Source organism: Alternaria triticimaculans, assembly GCF_023758025.1.
Source record: "Alternaria triticimaculans strain BMP 0046 chromosome Unknown scaffold_37, whole genome shotgun sequence".
NCBI classification, from domain to species: domain Eukaryota; kingdom Fungi; phylum Ascomycota; class Dothideomycetes; order Pleosporales; family Pleosporaceae; genus Alternaria; species Alternaria triticimaculans.
In genome coordinates, this window is record NW_026055994.1 from 112,120 (window position 1) to 135,544 (window position 23,425).

General features: G+C 52.8%; 8 protein-coding genes across 8 annotated transcripts; 2 read left to right on the forward strand and 6 right to left on the reverse strand.

Moving 5' to 3' along the window:
• Positions 1-82: 82 nt before the first annotated feature.
• On the reverse strand, positions 83-1,990 carry J4E78_010696 (uncharacterized protein; the record flags this gene model as incomplete). The annotated part of the gene is made up of 5 exons (XM_049371272.1): positions 83-1,326; positions 1,373-1,560; positions 1,609-1,828; positions 1,877-1,906; positions 1,984-1,990. 5 exons carry the CDS (start codon positions 1,988-1,990, stop codon positions 83-85), a joined length of 1,689 nt encoding a protein of 562 aa, XP_049217030.1.
• A 1,934-nt stretch (positions 1,991-3,924) lies between these two features.
• On the reverse strand, positions 3,925-5,531 carry J4E78_010697 (uncharacterized protein; the record flags this gene model as incomplete). The annotated part of the gene is made up of 2 exons (XM_049371273.1): positions 3,925-3,987; positions 4,083-5,531. 2 exons carry the CDS (start codon positions 5,529-5,531, stop codon positions 3,925-3,927), a joined length of 1,512 nt encoding a protein of 503 aa, XP_049217031.1.
• A 1,697-nt stretch (positions 5,532-7,228) lies between these two features.
• J4E78_010698 (uncharacterized protein) lies at positions 7,229-7,727 on the reverse strand (the record flags this gene model as incomplete). Its single annotated transcript, XM_049371274.1, has 2 exons — positions 7,229-7,536; positions 7,583-7,727. 2 exons carry the CDS (start codon positions 7,725-7,727, stop codon positions 7,229-7,231), a joined length of 453 nt encoding a protein of 150 aa, XP_049217032.1.
• Positions 7,728-9,330: 1,603 nt separating this feature from the next.
• J4E78_010699 (uncharacterized protein) lies at positions 9,331-12,072 on the forward strand (the record flags this gene model as incomplete). The annotated part of the gene is made up of 4 exons (XM_049371275.1): positions 9,331-9,652; positions 9,743-10,178; positions 10,595-10,716; positions 10,772-12,072. The coding sequence occupies 4 exons, from the start codon at positions 9,331-9,333 to the stop codon at positions 12,070-12,072; spliced, it is 2,181 nt and encodes a 726-aa protein (XP_049217033.1).
• A 1,290-nt stretch (positions 12,073-13,362) lies between these two features.
• On the reverse strand, positions 13,363-14,792 carry J4E78_010700 (uncharacterized protein; the record flags this gene model as incomplete). The annotated part of the gene is made up of 3 exons (XM_049371276.1): positions 13,363-13,760; positions 13,813-14,616; positions 14,669-14,792. 3 exons carry the CDS (start codon positions 14,790-14,792, stop codon positions 13,363-13,365), a joined length of 1,326 nt encoding a protein of 441 aa, XP_049217034.1.
• A 1,240-nt stretch (positions 14,793-16,032) lies between these two features.
• J4E78_010701 (uncharacterized protein) lies at positions 16,033-16,668 on the reverse strand (the record flags this gene model as incomplete). The annotated part of the gene is made up of 1 exon (XM_049371277.1): positions 16,033-16,668. The coding sequence occupies one exon, from the start codon at positions 16,666-16,668 to the stop codon at positions 16,033-16,035; it is 636 nt and encodes a 211-aa protein (XP_049217035.1).
• Positions 16,669-17,460: 792 nt separating this feature from the next.
• On the forward strand, positions 17,461-18,849 carry J4E78_010702 (uncharacterized protein; the record flags this gene model as incomplete). Its single annotated transcript, XM_049371278.1, has 1 exon — positions 17,461-18,849. One exon carries the CDS (start codon positions 17,461-17,463, stop codon positions 18,847-18,849), a length of 1,389 nt encoding a protein of 462 aa, XP_049217036.1.
• A 3,161-nt stretch (positions 18,850-22,010) lies between these two features.
• Positions 22,011-23,159, reverse strand: J4E78_010703 (uncharacterized protein; the record flags this gene model as incomplete). The annotated part of the gene is made up of 2 exons (XM_049371279.1): positions 22,011-22,883; positions 22,998-23,159. 2 exons carry the CDS (start codon positions 23,157-23,159, stop codon positions 22,011-22,013), a joined length of 1,035 nt encoding a protein of 344 aa, XP_049217037.1.
• Positions 23,160-23,425: the final 266 nt, after the last annotated feature.

Consider the following 23,425-nt stretch of genomic DNA (forward strand, 5'->3'; position numbering starts at 1 on the left):
GCAATGACACGTGTTTTGCGTAGATAGTAATGACGGAATTGAGCAACAGGAAACTACGTCTCTCACGTACTCTGTTTGCGAATCAAGGCATACCGTACTGCAACCCCCCTCTACTAACATCCCTGATCACCATCGTCGCATTATTCGCCCGTTTCTCCGCCGCATCATAAAGCGCCTGAATATCCTTCTTCCACATAGTCTCGTTCATCCTCACGACCTTCCTATCATAAGTCATCATCCCATTAACCTCCCCTTCCACATCCGTAGTCTGCGTCCAAACCCCACCCGAGCAAGCAAAAAGATCAATCTGCTCGCGCAATTGATTAAGCAAGTCGTGGCAGCGGTAATTCCACCAGTTGGTCCCGTTGGTAAGTTCGTACGCGGTCTGCTTCTCCAGGTCTTTGAACCAGGCGTGCGCGTAGTTGTCTTCGGGGAGCTGGGTGCCGATGCCGCCGAATTCGCCTTGCAGACCGATGCGCGAACTGTCGTAGGCGGAGTCGTAGTTGCTGCCTTGGCGGGACCAGAATGGCGTGCCGCATTGGGGGGTGGAGTAGTGGTGGTTGTCGTCGAAGTCACCGGCTGTATGGTCCGTCCAGCCACTGACGGAATTGACAAGGCGAGTCGGATCGATCTTTCTTACCATTTCTGTCAGTGGGAACTCGGGCCATGGAGGCGAGGTATCCTGGCCCCATTCCTCGTTGTAGATTGTCCAAGCAAAAATGCTAGGGTATGACTTGAGCTGCTCTACCATCAAAGCCAACTGACGATCAAACTCATCTTGCGCATCTTGGCCTGCTAATCGCTTACTGCCACAGCCGTCCGGTAGGTCTGGTCGCAGAGAAGGCATGTCTTGAATGACTAACATGCCCATCTCATCGCAAGCTCTGTAGAACAAGGCCGGTTCCACTTTGATGTGCTTGCGTACCATGTTGTAGCCGACATTCTTCAGCACCTTGAGATCATACACCATGGCTTCGACACTTGGGGGTGTGTAGATTCCGTCTGGCCAGTATCCTTGATCGAGAGTACCGAAGGGGAAAACAAACTTTCCGTTCAAGAGTGGGCGCTGTATACCGTTGATGGTGCCACGGGAAACAGTTCTGAATCCGGTGTAGCTCTGAATGGTGTCGCTGGCCATTTTGATGGTTATGTTGTACAGGGTGGGACTATCGGGAGTCCATAGCTCTGGTGACGGGACATTGAAGGTAAATGCGGATCCGCTAGTACCCTTAGCTGTCGCCTTGGCATCGGTTGAGCCCAGTTCATGGACTGTGATCTCATAAGGGATGTTCGTCAGGTTGGTGCTGCTGTGAACAGTCACGGTCACTTCCATAGTTAGCGATGGCCATCAAGGAGCACGGTCCATATTTACCAGTCCCATCCATATCCGCTGTTAAGTCCAGCTTCGAAACATGCTCTTTTGGTGTTGACTCAAGCCACACGGTCTGCCAGATACCACTGCATGGTGTGTACCAGATCATGCCCTCTCGGTTCAACGTTTGCTTTCCGATCGGTATTTGAACCATATCAACATCCGTCGGATCGAATGTGTATACCAGCCTGTGATGACCTTAGCTTTGTCACCAATCCTCGGTTTACGATACTTACAGTTCATTCGTCCCATTTGCGCTCAGGTACTGCGTCACGTCTACACTGAACTCGAAGTATCCACCTCTGTGGAAACCAGCATTCTTTCCATTCACAAAGATGGTGGCCTCGTAGTCAACAGCGCCGAAGTTCAAGATGACGTTGTTGCCGCTAGGCCATGATGATGGTACTGCGAATGATGTCTGGTACCAACTCCACATGCGACCCTTTCCTGTCACACCTAGGCTGCATCAGTAACCTTTCTAGTCGGAAGTCTGGGTTGACTTACCCGAGAGAGCACTCTCAAGGCAGAAGGGAACTAGGACCGGGTTTTCCAGTGTTTGTCCGAAAGGTGGTGATGCGTCCGAACCATTTGTAGTGTTCCTGTATCCCCACACACCATTAAGGTTTTTCCAGTCTGTTCGCTGGAGGCGTGGTCGTGGATACTCTGGCCAAGGATTGGTCCCCACTGTGTTTGTCCATTCCGTCTTGAGTGGAGTATATCCAACCTCGTAGTCTGTCCGATTACCTTGACGCGGATGAACCGTATTGACAGTGGCAGCAACAGCTGACCACGTCAATAACCCTGTAACAAGCCCAAAGCTGAGCTGCATGATCAAAATACCGGTTGGTAGGTGCGCATCCAAGATGCGGTAAGGAACCGTTGAGGTGCGGAGGACGACGGCGGCTTTTTAACCTTAGGTGGGTTCATGACAGCATGGTTCAATGGTACCTGTGACGGCTTTGCAGCTGCATATTGGTATTCTTAGTTCTGGGAATAGCGGCGGGATGATCCTGGTGGCTGCACACCGTCGACGATCATGCTACTACTGAGGTAGCTCGGCGCATGTTTGGACAGGTCAAAGTAGTCGCGTGGCCGGGCCGGCTGATCTGATGCATGGCGTTCAGTATGCGTTTGCAGAGCATTCGGTTACTGCATAAGCCTGGCGCCTTGGAAACGACGAGGCTGACGGTGAACGTCGAAGAGGTGGTTGTACGTCAACGCCGTGGATGCATGCCTGACGCTTACCTACCTGCAGAGTGTCAGATGCATGGACGTAGTAGAACAAGTCTGATCAGCTGCGATCAGCGTCTTGGCTACAGGGCCGGTTGATTCCCCGCACCATACGGATCAAATGGGGCCGGATTCTAGGTTCGGACCAGCGAACAATGACCCGAAGGTGGCATGTAGACATTGCAGACGACAGCACGTTATGAGATCCGACGGCGAGAACGTTGGGATACATTTTGAGTCAATTAGAAAGGGACGCCGTCAATACTATATCTGCGCAATGGACATGAAGTTGTTGGCGATAGTCTGACAGAGTCGTGCAGATGTAGGATGCGGGGATACCCCGCCTCAGCAAATGCGGTCGATGAGATAAGCGTAAAGCTGCGACGATCTCGTGTGCGGCTCAGAGATACACTCAGGAACCAAAAGTCTGCAGATGTTCGTTGTAAGGTATTAGGTATATTCGTGCTACGTTGTAGGAAACTTGAACAGTGCACTCGCTGAGCTGTCAGGATCGTACAGGGCACGCGTATGTCTGCGTAGGTGTGGGGCACTTCACATGTGCTGTTGCTCACCACATGCCTGTAACATCGGCATTCTCTAGCCGTATGCATGCCCGTCATTCGCATGATAGCAGTGCCCAGGTCACTCACCACCTTCCTATTTCTCTTGCGATGTCACCCCGTGCCGTAAGGCTGATACCGCCACGTGCCACCCAAGACTACACTGCATACAACCCCGCAATCTATAGCAACCTCGCGGATGTCTGAGTATGCTCAGATGATGAAGATGCGAGAAGAGGTTGAACGCGATGCCTGCTCGAGTCTAACATTATGGGTCTCGATCCTGCAGAATCTCATGGCATCAGCATGAATGGCTTGCTCCAAGACTTCCCCTTCGTGGCTGATGACGTCGGTCTCGAAGGGCTTGAAGAGCTTGGGAACATTGGCGACATTGGGGACCGTGGTGATGTTGGTGAAGTGGGAGAGCTTGGTGGTATTGGGGCTTCCCTCGGTGATTCATATGCTCTGCCAATTTGGCCTTGTGTGGCTATGGGTTCTAGCGTTTTTATCGAAGCGCTATCATCTTCTTCGATACCAAACAAGGTCGTCCGGTCGGAATACGAGTTCAGTATCGAGCTTACACGCGTCGTGCTCGAGCGTATGGTATCCGCGTCAGAGGTACTCGAACTCGTTGAAGTCATTGTTGACATTGTCATTAGCGACGCCCTATCCGAGCCGGAATACGACGATGCCGCTACTCCAATATCATGTTTGTGAGCGCCGCAATGGATGTCGGGTATGGAGGTATTTTCAAAGAGAATATCAAAGATCTTGTCGCGAACATCGCGCGCCGTAGGACGAAGCATAGGTGCTTTGCTCAACATACTTCGGATGACCTGTAATATGGGAGGGATCGCCCGGAACGCGTCGTCGTCATGCTCAAATGAAGCCTTTTCGAGTGTGTTCATCCAAGTCTCTACTTTGTCAAGATTGACATGATACGATGAATCTGTTCGAGAGTTCTTGCCGCCAGTATTGGTCCTTTGCTTCGATGTTCGGTGCTTGACGAAGTCGTGAGGTTTCTTCTTCAGCATGAATGTGATGATCTCCAGGAAAACACAACCAAGCGAGAACACATCTGCCTTCTCAGTCTCGTGTACTCGCGACCGTTTCTTCGGTGTAGGCTTCGCCTTTGACTTCTTGAATCCAAAGTTGAAACCAGAGAAGTCTGTTGTAGGTGCTTTGGTAAGCTTCTGCCGTTGTGAGTTATTACTGCCAGATGACCCCGACGAACTCTTGCTAATCATCGAAGCATGTCGACCGTTTGGGATAGTGGGTGAAGGCGCAGGGTCATTGGGGTCGAAAGGTCCTGTGCTCATGTGTGTTTCTGGCGCACTGTATACGTAGGCGTCCATTGCGTCGGGCTTCTTGTCTTTTTGAAACGTCTCAAGGCTACCGATGTCGCTAAATGCTATCGCATTCTGCTCGTCAATGAGGATGTTTGACGGTCGAATGGCGGAGTGGCAGAATCCATTTTGATGCAGCGTTGCAATGGCGTCTGCCAGACAGTGCAGCCAATTAAGTACCAGCCATCTCCGGTCAGGCTTCAACAGCTTCTGGTACTGAGTCGGGTTGCGGTGATCAATGAACGTGCGGAGAGTATGCTGCCCTACAAAGTTGGTGACGATGTAACCAACGCCTTTGGAGGTATACGAGGCCCAGATCGGCGCAAGATGCTCATGCTCGACCATCCTTGCGCTTTCGACATCCATCTTGAAGTCCTCTTCGAACGCATCCGGTGTTTCTGGGTCGCCCAGCGGAAATCGCCTGCGGACGTAAATCTCCTTTGGCTTCTTCGGTAGGTGCATACGCTGCCAAGCCTGTAAGCTCACTGCTACTGGCAGAGACATTACGTTCTCGACCGGTATTTCCTCGTTGGGCGCATAATCGATATGTATGCCTTCCCGCAATTCTCTTAGGAGGAATGTGAATTGTGTGTGATAGAAGCGAGCATCGGCGTGGTTATCGCGGCGATTGGAAAGTGAAAGCTGCTCGATGTCGTCCATTTCCAGAGGTAAATCATCGTCGTCCCACGATCTGTCAACGACAGCGAAGATCCTATCCGCTTCACCAATCTCGACCAATATCAGAAAAAGTCGTCTTGCTTTCTCCAGAATCCATTCGATGTAGGTGTCGTCGCTCAGATCGCCGAAGCCGACAGGTTGTGTGAGACGTTCTCTCTCTTTCGGTTGTAGCCTTGAAGTGACGAAGTCATGGTTGACCTTTTCGTTGATTCGCTCCTCGGTCCACCATATTTGCTGGAGAGCGTGCTGCGGGGTGACGAGGCTGTGCCCAGCGTATCCATAGATCAGGGCGTTCAAGGCGACCGTTTGGTCGTTGACGACGTTTGTCAATGTCCTCGCACTCATTGTGTTGATTGATGGGTTGTGGTGGAGCTCTTATGTCTGCGAGCCCCGCGTGTTAGTACGAGACACGAGTCGTGCGCTGAGTGGTGAGCTGGTGATCATCTCCAGGAAGAAGAAAATCGGATGACGGAGAGAGTGGCTGTCAGGCTTCAGTAAGTATGGAGTAAGACAATGCTGTTGTCAGGCGTCAGCGGGGCCAGAAACATCGGCTGTTGATTGTGGTACACAATTTGATCCGCCTCTCGGAACGCCTCTGGTTGTGGCAAGCGGCATGGCGACGAATACATGGCGTCGGGTCGCCGCTTAGAGGCCAATCACCAGAAGAAGGGCAATAGAAGGCGCATGCTTGAGCGTCGTTGGCATAGGGCGAGGTAGGGCCTTTTGCCTGGAAAGGTCTGCGTGGCCCCGAAAGCGGCCGCCATGTGCAACGTGACCAGGGTGTTTCCAGGCGGAGGGTTGATAAGACATGGTGCAGCAAGCGAATTACAGACGCAGGGAGACGGATGCTAAACTAGCATACCAATAAGTTTTGCGGAGGGCCGTTCCTGGAGCGGGGCGCATCGCGTTTAGCAGTGGGCGGTGGCAGCTATTGTGCACGCCAACCCTCCCCAAGGGCGGCTAAAGGTGTGAATGCAGTCTGTCCCCAGGCTCTAGTTTTCCGTCTAGTTTGGTGTTGCCTCTTTAGTCGTATCTCGCGATGCTTCTGGTCATTTCGCGAGATCGAAGATTGGGCAGGCTCCCCTTGAACGCTGTCGCAATCACAGGAAAGCTGCTGGTGCTGACAGCGGCGGATCAGCACCTAGATGCGGCTCAATTTTGCATCACCCGATGCTCATGGCGCGATACCGCCCGCAGTCGCTATCATACAGTAGCACCATGCAGGCGACTGGCAGCGATTGGAGATAGGATACACCCGGTCGGGATGTCAGAACCGAGGCTACACAAGATGCCAACTCGACATAAGATGAGATGACGCCCTGGATAGATGAAGGCAGATTGCGGCGTGGCCATGGAATAATTGTACAGACGGCGACATCTCGGCTTGGTGGCATGAATGATTACTGTACTGGTGGAATGGCGTCTGATGGTGTGCGAGAAACGGCGCAATGACTCGCGACCGGACGCCTGAGGCGAGCTGTAGTTTGGGGAGCCCGGGCGCAGCGGAAGCACGACAGAATGTGGCGTTGCACAGACAGCTGTCGGTCGCCATCCTTAGATCCTTCAGACGCACTCGCATGGAGTCGAATGTCGGTGACTCTTTCTAGACGCGGCGATTCGATCGCTGGGCAGAGGAAGGAGCTCTCTGAAGGCGGCAATCTGCGACTGCCTCTTCGCGACCAGCCCTGGAAAGCACGGCCGACCCCACGTCTCCCATTTTGACGGTTCGCCCACAATTCTTGCGACCACTGCCAATTCACACGTGCGCTGTCAGTTTGCATGTCGACTTGAGCAATGATCTTCCGACGTACAGCTGCTGGTCGTGAGACACCGAAGAGTGCCCGTCGGACGGGTTCAATCATCACCAGAAAGAGCAGTGAAGAAAAATCATCTCAAATTATTCTGGCGCACTCGTCATCAAGATCTTTCACAAATCGGTATAATGGATGCATCCACCCGGTCTAAATACCGACACACTGCAGTCTGCTCCGATCCATCTGAGGTGCTCTACTCTTCAATATCTCTAAGCCATCCTCTATTGCTCAAGCAGGATTGATGGAAAAGAATATGTTTCCCTCGCTCGGAGCTTTCGTAAGTTGGTTGCCTCCTGGATGAATACCATTCGGCCACACAATGCTACCCCCATTATCTCCAGTAACATCTAATCGGCTACCCGCGAATGGCGCCCCGAAGACAGCGCTGAGATCGTACCACACCGTCCCGCCATCCAGGTTGTATGCCCACACCTGCTGAGGAGCACCGGAGTTTAGACCGTCCGCCTCTTTCGTCATCTTAATTGCGATGCCTCCGGACTTTTCGTCATGGTGCATCTCCTCCCAGTAGATACCGCCTGTGGCTGTCAGCGGAGACCAAGTCAAAGCTCGCATGAGTCCTACCAGCTTTGATGTCATGGCGAGGGCCGACTGTGCCACCGACGGACCATACATAGATGGGGTCTGGGGAGTTGTTCAATACGACAGCGATGCCGACAGCCCTGACTGAGGCTATCAGGGCCAGGAGGCTGGGGATGATGAGGCGCATGACGTACGGTGTGTTCAAAGCGAGCGTGGTGAACGAGTGAACCCGATAGACGATGAGACCAAGCAAAATATGCCTCCACGACAGGGCGACAGAGCGATAGTATAACTTGAAGCTTTCATTTCTCCGTTTTATACCGCCCTCGGCCATCGTCAAACTCCCTCCAACAGCCCAACGACTAACCTAAAGTCCTCATACGAGCATCAATCACGCGTGACCTCCATACTAAACAGTTCGCGAAGCCGTGTACGGGACGACATATCCCAATGCCAGTATGTATAGACCAATCCAGAGGTCTACATTCTTCCGACCAAGGTTGCACGGCAGATGGACAAGCATGTATGTTGTGACACTGTACTGCCTTCGGATGATTTCAATACTCCGATATAGTGCTCGGTTGGCGGCGCATGACGATGTGTTGGTTGGCAATACATTTAATATGGCTGTTTAGATTTATCGGACGAGAATGGCTTTGACTCGCTTGTCGATAACAGCAGACCATGTTTGCAGATGCATCCTTGCAGCTGCGTCGCTACACGAGGCTTTTGGGTTGAACGCTCCGTCAGGTACAATGCCGTTGCTGCCTTGCATGCGATACATTAGCCGAGGATTGTTGTGCTGGCGATCTGCTGGCCACGGACACTGCCCGAATTATCAGGCAGCAGCTTTGCAGCTTCGCAGCTTCAATACATCGTGCAGCTGAACTGTTGCAGTGTCCTCCAAGGGAAGTCCTGCTTAAAGTCTCGTGGGATCGACCCTCATCAACACTCCAATGTTGGAATAAAGATAAGCTTGATGCTCAGACTTGGGGTCAGGTCAGGCTGGAGTAGGCGCAGTTGTAGTAAGGTCAGCCCTTTGGGCACGAGGCGATCGGTATGCTTGCTAGGTAGATCTTTTGTGCGGCATGTAGAGATATGTATTGAATAGAAGGAGGCGATAAGCAGGCCAGCACCATTATTCCTGGTTCATTGAAGATTAAAGCGCATACCAGTCGAGACTGGCAGGTGCGACCTGTACCAGCCTTTCATGGTTAGCGTCTTGGCATTGCGATCTGTCAGGTCATTGACATTCCACGCTCGACACAACTTCGATAGCCATGATGACGCGCATTCATTCACCCTCTCCAATATTGGTATATTGTCATTCCATCGTCTGTCCGATAGTCTGTATTCTTTCCGAACTGACGCGTAGGGACGGCATTGATGCAGTTGCGGGCCGATAGGACTCCGATAAGTACGTGTATGAAACTCAAGGCACCGGCATTTCTATGCTGTTGATTCGCGACTTGCTATCAAGGCTTCGCATGTGCCTGTGGGAAGCGCGATGCTGCGTACGCAATGGCTGTATACGAACTCCACCCCGCTGCTTTGCGTTAGAATCAGCATAGCCCGACGCAGGAATCTGAGATGCACCACTCACAGCGAGTCTTATCGAGACAGGCGAGCGACCCCATGCTGAAGCTTTGGGACGGCCTTTTGCCAGCCCCGAGTAGCTTCAATACAGGATTGTGTACGCGGTTCTCTCCTCACCTTTGCACATAAGTTGCCGAAGACGCCTCTTCATCTCAATACTCAATAGCATCCAGAGGGGAAGTCAGAACTACAACATGGCTCCAACAAAGGACGACTGCGACTGCCCAAATCCAATCCTGTGGGAATTCCCGGCGCCAGGCAACCAGGATCTGATGCCTAGCAAGCACCCTCAAAGCTCCAGTTTCGAGATCGAGCAGTACCTTGAGGCTTCCGCTCACGTCCCACCTACTTCGGGCTTTGGTACCGTCCCCGTGTACATCAACGACCTTGTCAAGCTTACCTGGCCTTCGGACTTCAATGTTCCGGCTGCCAGTCACCGGAACCTGTACTGCAAGCCCTGTGAACAGGACAATAACTACAACACAAATCAGAAAGAGTTTGATTGGGAGTCTTGCTGTAAGTCTGTTCCATAGTACAGCCCGAATTGCCGAACGAGATATTCCCGAGGTCGTGTGTATGACAAGACATATCTGACGGTCACGCTAGACGAGAAACCGGGGCATGGTGGAATATGGGCCACAAGCTTCGACGTGATGGGATCAGGCATGGCCAAAGTTCCAATCAAATTCAGCTTTACGCCTGAGGCGGATACCATGGTCTGCGCCTTGGGTTTTCCTGGCATGCTGGAAGGAGGCCTCTCACAGGCCTTCCCCGTCATCAACAAGCAGCCGCCATCAGAGAGAGGACGGCATCTGTTCACAGAAGATGACCCTGAAGGTGTGCCGTGGAAGGATGATGCGACAGCGCCATTGCGAATGCACCACATTGTTGGCATCGTCTTAGCGGTTGCGCTTTGCATGGCGTTTTTCGCCTCAGTGTTCTGGCAGAAGCGGAAGCAGAGGAAGGCGTCGCAGGCTCTGATGGCTCAAGCTGAGAGCAGTCGCCTTATGGACGGTAGCAAGACGAGCTATGCCGATGATGTGTAGGCTGTTAGGTGTTCAACTGAGCGGGGTCGTCATGCGTCCAACACGCTGGGGGCATAGCTGTAGCTAGAATAGCGATACACGATACGTGAAGATTCAACTCTTCTTCCATTGATGTAGCTCACTTGATATACAGCTATTGCTCGGCGTGGGTGGAGATGTCGAGCAGTAGGCTAAAATTAGTGGTGCAGGTGTGGGGTGGGCTAGCTGCGGGAGACGGCAAGCGGAGCGTCCCAATCCAGACCGGCCGGCGTCGCGACTTCCAGTTGACGTGAACAACGCAGCTGAGACTCCGCAAACAACTGTCATTCCATTCTGGCCCACTTCGTTGGTAGCGTAGCGTCTGCAATATTATCTGTCTCTTCCCTCTTTGTTCCCTCGCATTTAGGCAAAACTGTCACAGGTGGACGCGTAGAATGGCGTCCCCTATGCTTGAGAGCCGCATCGAACCGCACAAGAAGGCGCACTTCAGCCTGCATATCAGCGACCGCATAACAGGCAGCGACGACGCGCCAGGAGAGTTTAGCAGCGTCAAATGTGAGTCTTGCCTGCAACAGTGCTGTCCTTGTTCGCTTTCTAATCCAGAGGGTAGACAACCACAAGCCCCCACAAACATCCGATTCGCGCTCGACAACGCTTACTTCGCCCTCGTCGACCGGCCTGTACAACCTTCGCATCGACGATACGAATAGCTCGGGTGACAAGGATATCTTCACATTCACAGGGCAGAAGTCACAACCCAAGAAGTCATACGTCCTCGTCTTCGATCCCGCCAGCCAGCAGGCCACGCTCGAGCCTCTGTCCAGCAGCTACACCTTCAACCTCGCGACCAAGAACGGCAAGGACGTCTCGTCACAGCACGCCAAGATATATCCCAAGAAACTCAAGGATGATGGCGAGAGCAAAGATGGCGAAGAGGATCTCTTCGGCGAGGCAGCGGCCGATGACGAGGGAGGAGACCCTGATGCAAACAACCCCTACGACTTCCGACACTTCTTGAGCAAGGAAAAGGAGAAACGGGGCGATGAGTCCGAATACAAGTACGCGTCTTCGCCAGACTACCGCACAGGCACAGGCAGCGCCGTCAATACACCTCAGTTCGGGGCCCGCGCCTCTGCGACTGCTGCTCCAGCGCGGAAGGCTGCCGCTATACCAGCGCCCAAGAAGCGCAAGACAGCGGCCACGAACCCCATGGTCAAGCCCAAGAAGACGCAAGCCACACCAGCCGTCCGCCTCCAGCGCACCGCAACCGACACAACACCAAAGCCCAAAGCCAAGCCCGCAGCACCGCCAGCGTCGAGAATCAAATCCTCCGAAGTCATACACTCGTCTGACGAATCCGACGGCGAAGCAGCTTCCTCGCCAGCACATCCATCGCCTCCTCACCAACAACATCAGCAACACCACGATTCCGACGACGACGACGACGCAGAGGGCGAGTCAGACGATGACGGTGGCCTCGAGATTGAAGTGCCCGATGCACGCCCACCACGACACAACAAGGGCGCAATGGCATCTCTGGGCTCAAACCTAAATGCTGGTTACCTCCGCTCCCCCTCCAACGGCCCGATATCCCTCGCCAGCGCCGCCAACAGCGATGGTGAAGGCTCGCCGAACCCCCGCCGCAATCGCAACGCTCAAGACGAGATTGACTTTGGTGATCTGGGCGGCGACGATGCAGAAGGTGAGGATGACGACGAGGACGATTACAACAGGGACATCGAACCTATGGACATCGGTCCACCTGCGCGACAGGAGACGGCAGGTCATGACCGCAAGTCTAGCATGGTTGGTGAAGCGGCAGCAGCCGACGACGATGAGGACGATCTTGAGGAGCTTATGAGAAGAGGTTTGATGGGCGGGGACAGCAGTGAAGAGAGTGAGGAGGAGTGAGCACGTTGTCATTATGGTCCTGACATCTGTCTATCCGATATTTCGCCTTCCTGTTCCGTCGCGCACATGAGCACTCCTGTATCTGGTTGCGACAACTGGTTCGTCCTGGATCACATTGCCTGCCCGACCGTCCCCGTTGGAGGCGTCATTGCCGCTTGTGCTTCCTGTGGGCGAAGTGAGGGAGAAGACGACCCTCGCGCCATTTGTGGCTGCGACGAATAGGTCATCGGTTCAACCGGCCCCGGCTGCGATACCAATTTCTTCTTTTCGTGTTGGTACTCGACCTCACGGTCTTGCTGGACGAGATTGCAACAGGAGCAGCATCCGGCACAGTAGAAGTTCGCGCACCACTCCTTGCAAAACTCCTTCTTACTCTCGTTGTACCCTTCGCTCCTCAGCCCATACTTCTTCCGGATCCTCCCACGGCTAAGGCAAGGCAGGATCCAGCATCCGGTGGCGCATGTACAACAGTGGACACCGACACATGTCCAACACTTTGCGGTCATGGTCAGCTTGCGAGCGCCAACATAGGGGAAGGATACCTCACATGCGTGTTGCAAGAGGCCTTCCAGCAAGAGAACTTTTCCATGTCGCCTTGATGCTCGTCTCGGTACTGAATCCTGCCGTACAGAACCCATGGACAGCAGCATGCGAGCCAGCCTGTGCAAACCCATCAGTTGGTATTCATACTGGGAGATGAGAACTCGTACCTGTGCTAGCTGGATTACAGCAGTCGCGCCCCCTTTGCTTCCACTCTGCCATAGTAGTGTCGTGCTTAGGTTATTGCGCTGGTGGGGATATCGAGAGGATGATGGTAGAGCGTTACATCTACACTGATGAAGAATATAAAGCTTCTATGACTCATTGCTACGCTCGAACCATATTGATGACTGGGATACTGTGCGACGTCGATATGTTGGTCTGCTTTGCCACAAAGTCTGAGCGCCGTATGTGCTTGAGCAGTGACAAAATCGGTGCTATCTTTTAGCTGTACGGAGGACGGTCAAATGCTAGCGGTAGCATCCTAGTCTAACGGGTCTGCAGTTTCTCACAGTAATGTGTTAATGGGTGGTGGACGGGCATGAATCCGTATAATTGTAACATCGAGATAGCTTCTCTTAGTATTCTATTATCCTAATCCTACATGCAAAGCTGGACCAAGGATCTTTTAGTCCAAATATATACTCGAATCATTAAACATAGTCTTCCGTGAAGTCTTCATCAAAATCCATCAAGGTCGGAGGCGCGTGACACGGTGGTGATGCTCTGAGAACGCGACGTGAAAAGCACTCATAGCCATGCGAAAACAGCCATAACACCCGCGAGCAGCGCGCCCATTCCCTTGAGCTCTTTGCCCAGAGCATCCGCCGCAGCACCGGTGGAGGGTGGCGCAGATGTCTCCGCACTGTCAGATCCAGTTCCTGAAGCGCCGGACTCCTCTGCGCCAGAGCCTCCGGTCGCCGTTGCGCTGAAGCTGCCAGACGTGGGCGTACCGTTGAAGTCGTGCTTCTGGCCCAGTGTGGGCAGGGGCGACGTGGGGTTGACTTCCCAGACCGAGGTGGTGAAGTCGGGGCAGACGACAGGCGAGTTGGTGGGGTTGTAATCAGCCGCCTTCACACCGGTGGGGTTCAATGTAGCCCAGACAGCAGAGAGGTTGGGGAAATCGGGTTCCACTGGGGTGGGTTTTCCTGTGTGCTGTTAGTTGACGTGTCTAGAAGGAATGTAGGATGCACGACATACCTGAGCGAGGGAAACCATCTGGTGCCTGAGCAGGGTCAACCTTGGGACCATAGCTGATGAGACCGTAGTCGTTCATCTCCTCGATCCATTCGTAGATGATACTGCCAGACCAGACGTCGGCCATCTCTCCGAAAAGCGCCTCTTGGTCCTTGAAGTCGCGCGGCCTTGCTGTGTTGCAGCCAGTCTCCGACATGAAGATGGGGATGTGCAGATCCTCAGAGTTCTTCTCAAGCTGATCGTAGCCAGACTGTTGGTAGGAGCTCTGTCCGCACCAAGAGTAGGCGTTGAGACTGAAGAAGTCGAGACGCTCAGACGCATTGTCGCCGCAAGCGAGGTAGTTCTGCAGCATAGGGCGGAGACTGGCGATATCAGCAGCAGAGTATCCTATTGGTATGCTGCGGTAGCCCTTCTCGTCGCGGTAGGCCTTCATGTCGCGGGCGGCAGCCTTGATGTAGGGTGAGGTGACGGAGCCGTTTGCAGTGGTGATGGCCTCGTTGCCAATGAAGAAGCCAGCAGTGTTGTCGTACTGGTGGAATTCGTCCATGACCTTGGCGAAAGCATCACGCTGGTCGGTCTCCCAACGAGGAGTGTTCTGCTCGACCTGAGTATCGAAGGTATCGAGATCGACCCAGATGTAGATTCCAGCATCCGCAAATGTCTTCATGCATTCGGTGTGGTCGGAGTCAGGGTCGACGTGGTAGACACGGATCGAGTTGGCCCCGATGGTCTTCATGAGCGCAGAGTCGAGACCACATTGCGTCGCATCGATGAGTGGGTCGTCGGGAACGAGTTGATACGCGATACCTGGACGCGAGTGTCAGTGTGCGTCCTGATCAAGTCTTATCGTCGGACATACCCTTGACATAGAACTGGTTGCCCTCGCTGGTGAAGAACTTGGAGCCCTTGACTTCAATGGTAGGAATAGCCGACGCGACAGCGCTCAAGCTCGCCAAGAGGCTGAGCGATACCAATTGGACCATTTTGCAGTGTATCGACGAAGTAGTTTGCTTTCGATGTGGCGCGGTTGCAAGAGAAATCCCGTCGCGATAGCTGCAAGCAAATATCAGGCAAACGCACTAGCTCGCCACAAGTGCACAGTGAACGGCAGTGGCGTCGACTAGGAACGAACGAACGATTGTACAGCGCAGAAAGGAAGCGCAAACGGGCGTAAAGGCAAAGACCAGCGACAACGAGAGTGAAATAGCTGAGAGAAGAAACAAGACGAACAACTTCTCGCGCCTCGACAAACAAACCAGCGAACCAAGCTATCGCTCCTTCCAATCTCCATGATAGCCGCTTGCCGCAAATGCATCCCGCCTTCCCTAAGCGGCGCCAGTAGCAGGGCACAAACGGCAACGAGGCCCATCATGACAGTGATAGAGGACAGGCGCCGTGGGTGCTGGTGGAGACGTGTGCCCGTGCAGCCGACGATCGTCTGAGCGTGCCATTGGTTGGGACGCGTTAAGCCTGTTGGCGTGCAGCCTTGATGCAGCTAAGACGCGCAGAACAGGAAATCACGGTTGCTTGGTGCCCTTAGCGCGGAGTGCCGATGTGGAACCGGCTACGGATAGACAGCCGAAACACCAGAATGCACCCGCCCGGGATGTGACTGCTGCGGTTAATTTACATGGTACAGAGCCGGGAGAAGTTTGGCTTTTGCGACGGGTCGATAGCATTATTATTTCTAATGATACTGACTCCGCAGTCTGCCCTGTCATGGAGGTCGTGCTCCAGTTCATGAGCGTCATCACGGGTAATCTTGAGGATATTTCGGTATTCCCGATTAAAAGCAACACCAACGGACATTCGTATCAGGGCAGGGATTAAATAAATCACCAGGTTCAAAAACCCAGCGTATCAGCAGATTTAGAGCTGGCATATCCACCTCCGTTTCAAACTTCTATCAACCAGATACCGTAACCCGTTGTACTCAGGCAATAGCTTGCAAAAGTCAGTCAAATTTCTACCTGGAGAACCTTGGCGTTTCGCAATCGCTCCCCGTAAAAATACAAGATGAATGGTACCGGGAAGAAGGCAATGGAGATGAAACCAAGAAGTGAGTTACCCCAGCCCAGGCCTAGTGTATCATACATGGCAGGGCCAGCAAGCGGAAGGAGGGCCCCGAGAAGACATCGGAAAATTGTGCTTGCAGCTGTTACAGACGCGGCATGGACAGTGTATGCGTCGACGAGGTACATGGCGCTCGGCATCTACTTGTTGTTAATCAACTAATTCGGGAAAAGTTACCGACATGCCAGAGGGAAGTCTTACGTAGGTAAAGACCATGCCCATGCCAATGAACACCGTACCAACGATAGGCACAATCCAGTGTACTCTAGTCTGCGCGGACCACCCGTACCAGAACAAGCCAATCGGCGTGCACAAGCCACCAAGTATCATGGGTGGCAGTCGGTATTCTGGCTTTGGATCACCACCGTGCTTCTCGGTCAACCTCTTGGAGACGGCATTCGCAGCCATGCCACATATGACACGTCCCAGCACCAAGCCGGTGCCTATGCCGAGTGTTGCCAGGCCAGCCTCGCCGCTTGAGAAACCGTACTGGCCGTAGAAGACGATCTCAAAAGTAGTGAAGCAAAGATAGAGATAGCTGTACACCATAGGGGCGTAGAGGGAAAGCAAGAAGACGATCGGGGATAAGAGCAACTTCAGAGGACGGGTGATGGAGAAGACAAAGAGACTCCTTGGCGTCTTCTCAGAGTCTAACGCTGACCGCAGAAACGAATTGCCCGTCTCCTTTCGCAAACACTGTGCCTTGCGTTCAAGCAGGACGTAAGGATATGACTCGCGCACAAAGAAGATAGACACCAGGGTCATGACACCGCATGCGATAGCCATGGTCTAAAAGGCCCAGCGCCAACCCGCGGCTGGGGCAGCATAGCCACCAATAACGGGACCAATGGCTGGCCCCAAGACAGTACCGATGATACACGCTCCCATGGCTCCAGCACGCTTCTCTGTTGCCACGATATTAGGATCCTCGGGTACTGGATCGTGTGTGACATTGCTGCTGTGGGCCTTTTCACTGTCATGCTTTGAGGCTGACATGTCCGACATGTTAATAAGGGGACAGAAACGCGAAGCTGCGGGTCGTGGATTAAGCTGTGATCGGCTTGGTGCGGGAAACATACTGGATAAAGACATCCGTTACAGTATGGAACAGAGATGGCCAAGAGGTATATATATCGTCAACAATCCCGTTCCTCTTCCGCTCAACGCTGCTCCGCGGCAGTCGACAGCGCCTGCCGCGCAACTTATTGTTGATTCGTACATATACCACAGAGGATGTTACGTATACTCATCTGTGTCGGTGATTCGAATAGCCCGGCATGGTGTGTCCGCGGGTATTCCTTGGACTAAGCTTAATCTAGGCCAACGCCTCCGCCGCGACGGACATGCTCCTTCTCTCTACGGATCGATCACGGCTGGAGCAAGAAGCCTGGAGTACTTTCACTCTTTAACGGTTGGCGCACTCCCATCCACGCTAGTGTAAGCTTTCCTTTCGTACAGACGTTGACACTCCCTCATGCTCCACTCCAGCAATTCTTTCTCTCTACGTCCACACCAGCTATTCTTTCTCTTTGCGCGCACACAATTCCAGCCCTCGAAGTCGCAACAATCGCAATACCAATGATGTCAGGTAATCCCAAGGCGACATCGCCCACCCTCCACCTGTGGACTCTCGATCCTGTCATCCGCGAGCTTCAGTCATGTCCAGCTGCTCGTGCAGCAGAGTTCGCAGATCTCATAATCCCTGGCCGCGTCAACCTTCTTAGTGTTGAGAATGGCAACGCTGTCCAGAGTTCTGCTACTGTTTATGGTGCCTCCAAAGTCACTGACATTCCGGAATTGACACTGTACAAAACAGGCGCTGGTTGGCCACACCCGCGCTCACTGAGAAAGATCTTGGAGAAGCACCAGTCTTGGGTCGACGAAGCGCAATTATATCCCCCCAGGCCCCCTCCTCTTTCTCTTCGTTTATTAGAAGGTGACGCAAGTCGGGAGGGTATAGCTCGAACGCTTGTGCGTTACCTGGACGATCAGCACTATGCCGCATACGCAACGACGCTCAACTTCCGATCGCCTGTAATAGACCGTTGTCTCAGACTTTTCCAGGGCGAGAATGAGACTTCGAGTACGCTCACCCGGTCATCCATAGACACCACTTCGATCATGTCCTGTGGTGCTCTTCTTCCGTTGGAGGCGTCAGCCCTGATGAGCACCAGTACTACACATGTCATCACCGGTGTGCGCGTATACATCGTGTATCCGCCTACGCCACATAATCTGACGACGCTGAACAAGTATCTCATAGATCTTGCCGGAGATGTCGCACCAAACTACACAACTGCATGCGATAAGTTGGAAAGCGGTATCGCCTTCGTCCAACGTGCCGGCCAGGCTGTGACTATACCGCCATGTTGTCCAACAGTGGTATTAGCAACCAAGACGAGTGCCGCTGTTACCGTTCGTTCCCGGTGCGTGGAAGATCTGTCATTGCGACTGGAGCACTTGGACATCCTAATGGCTCAGATCGTATCACTACAGCTCATATGTCAGCAAACACCAAAGGAATCATTGGAATACCACACCACACAGCTATACAAGGACATGACGACCGTTCTTAGAGCGCTGGAGCCGAGTGCTGCGAACTGGACGTTGCTCTTAGCCTTGGGTACTGTGTGGGAAAGGGAATATTCTCGTTTCCGTGGTCTCGTGGAATTACATGTCGAAAACGCGCTGAGAGAGCATATTCGCCGAAATATCCCAAGAGTGTGGAGCCTAGCTGTCCAGAACCTAGGCCTCAGGTTTTGCCCTGTCTGCAAGGTGAGCATTGAAGGTCATGGTGTGGTATTCCTCACCCACTTCCAAATAGAGCACTGGGATGTGGGCGAATACACTCATCTAGACAAGGAGGAGTTGATGTCTATAGCAGATGAGGGTCCACCACAGCTCACTGGAGATGTCGACATGTTAGACGACGGCGACCACGCTGGCTCTCGCCTAACCGCCGGATGAGGTGAGCCGATCTCCATCCTCCAGTTCCGATGTCAACGAAGTATATAGTCCCAATGAACTTGTGTTATCAGTCGAGAGCACGATGCCGCTGTTTGGGAACATGGAGTGGATCGCGGCCCAGGTCGCTCCGGACACTTCGGAGGCAGCGATGCAGATAGCTGCATGGAGAGCGTCAATAAAGTTGCGCGAGACCTCGTCCATCGGGAAGATCTCAGAGTATGTAATTACAGGATGTTTGACGAGAACGAATTCCTGAGATGAAATGCTGGTGTGAAGGCGGATCGGAAGCGGAAGACTTCCGCATTGGCCCGGACGTAGTTAGCGCTGGCGTATGACGTATGCAAGCACCCTACAACCACTGAAGTTGTCTGCTACATGAATTGAGCGCATTTCCCAAACTTCTTTATCCCTCACCGTTCGATCATTCTACTAGTTCTAGTGTATTGAAAGGATTGAAGATTAAATTCGTAAACGGGTATTATGCACGAAACGAAAGGCTTTTCACAGTACACTCAACCGCCACATATTCACAAGTCTGACACGATCCAAGTCCAGACCGATCCTGTATCCAAGCCTTAACATCCCATTCAGAGACATGAGTATCCACCACAGACACAGCTTCCATCAACCTTCCCTGGTAATAACTTCCAGTCTTCTCATCAAGGCCGGACGGCCAGTGGAGATAACATGTTCGAAAGCATGAGAGCTGTTCACACGTCTCTAGCGATACATTCCGTGCGAGCACCCCCGTGGCCCCGAAAAGGAGACCGGCGTTTCGTACAAGTACGGCGAAGAGAGGGTCGGAAGACGCGATGATCGTCGTTTTGGCGAGTTTGCTAATCGTGAAGCTGCTGACAAAGTGCTGGAAGATGACGATGACGAAGATGCCGAGCGCGTTGAGTCCAACGAAGAGCGTGGAGAGACTTCTGTCGATTGGGGAGGTGGTGTGCTGGACATGTCAGACAGTTCGACGGCATCTTCTGGAAGCTGTCGATGCCGACTGGATCGCGATTCGTCTTTGCGGAAGATTTGGGGTAGTTGTAAAAGCTCTGAGAATGGAAACATGATTGCTGATGCATCCCTACGATTGCGGAAAACAAGCCGCCTTTTCAAGACCAGATTTCTCTCTTGTAGGACAGGGATACCAAGGAAAAGATTTCATATCACATTTTAACGCTAGAGAAGAAACGCGCAGCAAAAGCGGCAACATCTCCAGCTCTAGCCTCTAGCTTTCCCTCCAAATTTCTCCATCTCGCTGTTCCTGCCAGTCTTTGTACACGCAACAACGGTATTTTGCGCTGGATATCCCGCTTCCGTTGGACGTGTGACGTTGTGTCATGTAGCAAGCCGGCGGCAGCTACGTAGGCTATTCGGTTCAAGTCGCACGACAGAAAGCTTTCCTGGGAAAATAGCATTTAAGCCAAACATATTGCCTCTTGCGATCATACACTAGCGAGATAGAGACGGGCTAGACCTACTACAATTACGCCACCAAGAGGCCTTGGTAAGATCGGGACAGCTCTGATGTGGAGAAGCTTCCAAGGGGAAGGAAAAGTATGCGACGCGTTAAACAACCTAAAGCGACGAGAAACACTGAAGTTGGTTCTCTGTCATGTCCCGCTCATGACATCGGCACACCGCATCTCATTGTAGGCATGATACCGCCTCCCACGTGGCATCAGTTACGGGTAGAGACTGCGGCAGCTTGTCACTACCCCCGGCGGGCCGATCAAGATGAATCACCTCGACGGGAAGAGTTCACATGAACCGCACGATCTATCCCAGAAAGGACTGGCAGACAGACCTCTCAATCACGACTGAACTTCATCATCGAACAATCTCGATGATGGCCGCGGATTTGGTCGATCGAACAGCCATATTCACGATCGATGCTATGTCGATACTCTCGGTAGACTATGATGAGCCTGCCACTGAGCGATGAAGCAACGTACGCTATAACAAAACGCCATACCCTCGGCGATTTAGGGTACAGTAGCAAAGCTTGGACATGTAACGTGTCGTACAATCCGTGTAAGTGGTTCGCGGACGCTATGGACTTTCTTTGCCGAGATGATTGGTGCATCTGTGTTCCCAGAAAGTATCGACAATAACGCCACTGTTCCTAGCCTCAGCATCGTATACCCTAGGATCAGGAAACATCGTCGAATATCGTGGAGATATGACGTGATGCCGATGGGCAAGTACTAATGATGAAAAGCTCCGCAGTAGTATAGTACCGTTTCAAAGATGCGTCCAGTGGCGGGTAGACGATTCCTCCGAAGCTACATCATAGTGCAACCCGTACACCACACCCGCGGCAGCCGCTATGGCTCTCGAGTCCCCTCTTCCCCGCTGAACGCTCCCGTCACTAGACCAGGTCATTGGAACAGGACTCGCTCAAATTGTCGCACGCAAGGAATACGAATATCTTTTCTTTCGGAAACGCGTCGTGCAGAAGCAACACTTCGCCACTGGAGACTCTGCATCGATTATACTAAGGAATCGACAATCTCGGGCGGCTGCTGGATCGAAAACTTCCCCGCATAGGAGTAAATAGGCGGTGTCACCTTCGAACTGCCGTGACACCTTTGTGCAATGCCATATTCTGGTCGCTATCCACTTCACCTCACAGTACCGCGATGCCGCAGAGCGAGACGAGCCACTCACAACTTCCGCAAAATCGACGACCTAGACAAAAAAGATTCTCTCACGAATGAGATTAATCGTAAGTTTGATATATTGACACTGTATACGATTTGGGCTGGTCATGATATGAGCATAGCGAACTAGGACCGATGTACTTAAACAAGCGTACCCAGAGTCCACTCACCTTCATCCGCAACGAGACAGAATGACGTAAATCATAATGAACCCCTTCACCACTACGAGCCGAGCGGTCACACGTGCAACCATTGATTGGACAAAAAAGTCAGAAAAATGATATGCTAGTAATACTCCCCGTCTCCTCGTTGGAATATGCGTAGAAAGCAAGAAATGAAACGCAGAAAGCAATCGCTAATTTGTATGAGGGATCTACGATCCGTAGATACCTCTAGACTGTACTTTTCCCCATCGCCTTCACTGCGTTACCTTCCTACTTCCTGGAAGTCTGCATCAGCTTCGGGCTTCGTCGATTTTGCGGCAGCGAACGGATGGCGTCCTCAAACGTGGGTTTCGTTCTGCTCTTTGACGTGAATGGGCTTCTTGTCCTTGTCGACTTCCATGTTCTCAGAGACATCGGTGCCAGAGGCTTCCTGGCTCTCGGACTTGATGCTGTCTTGGCCATCCATCTCGGTCTTGACAAGCGGTCGCAAGCGGACCATGGATTCAATCAATTGAAGTGCCGTCAAATGTTTGATCTGACACTTAACGTGCTGCCATAGTTCGAGATCAAGATATCCGGCAAGGGCGTCAATGATAAGGCTCCTGAGCTCCCTGGGGGCAGTCTCGTCCTTCATAGCGTGCTCGAAAACGACTCTCACAATGTCGTCAGCGGGGCGTTCCGTGCCATATCCTATGAGCGTTTGGAAAGAGGTACCATCGGCATCGGCGCGCTCGATGCTGGCGTTGGTGACGTGGCACAGCGCGTCACGGCATTTGGTGGCGAGCACATCAACACCGAGCCTCTCGGTGAGTTTCATGACGGCGTAAGTCTGTTCGGACCCTTCGAACGGAAGAGTCTTCTGGTAGATCCACTGCATGAGCGCTCGAACTGTTGACTCGTCAACACCCGGAAGTATGATGCGGTGCTGAGCGGCAGCCTTGTAGATGTCCTCCTCGGCCTTGCGGATCTCGGACCTGTTGATGCGGTGGACGACGGTAAAGAGCTTTGCGACTACTTCATGTACGGCCTGGGGTTTGAGGATTTCCAGGCGCCCTGCTAGACTCAAATCGGCTGCAGGATTTTGTGCCGTTTTTCTGTTGTTCTTGGCGATCATCTCGCCTGCTACTGCGTCCATGATGGTTTTCTTGACAAGACTGGCATATCCGATTAGAGGGTAGTTCTCGGATGCGGTCTTGATCAATGGTATAGCCTGTGAAGTGTTAGCAGTGGAACACCAAAAGCGTACCTCATGTATGGAAGGAACCGGGTGGATGGGCCACTGATGCTCGGTCGTCCACATCCAGGGCATACTGACAAGACATACCTGTCTGTCCATCTTTTTGTCTTCGAACTCCTTCGCATTGACCTCGGGGAATACGTATCTGGCCAGGTCATTTCGCAACTTGTCGGCCTTCTCGTAGTAGACCGTCATAGGCTTGGCCTTTGCGAACATAGCTTCGAGTTGCTTGCTGTGGCAACAGATCATTTCTTTGTGGTAGGTGAGCTTGGTCTCCAAGTTGGGCCCGCATTCGATGGTAATGGGCGTTTGCATCAGCATCCTGCTCGAGATACATTAGTACGCAGACATGTGAAGAACGACGTGAAAGAATCCTACGGGGATGGGTTGACGTCAACGAGATCTGGAACATGCCGAATCTCAATGAAGTCGTCACAGTTATCCATCCTGGGTGGACGCATGGAGACAGTTGAGGGTTCGGCACTGGTGGTGGGATCAATTGAGGCGCGCGACGG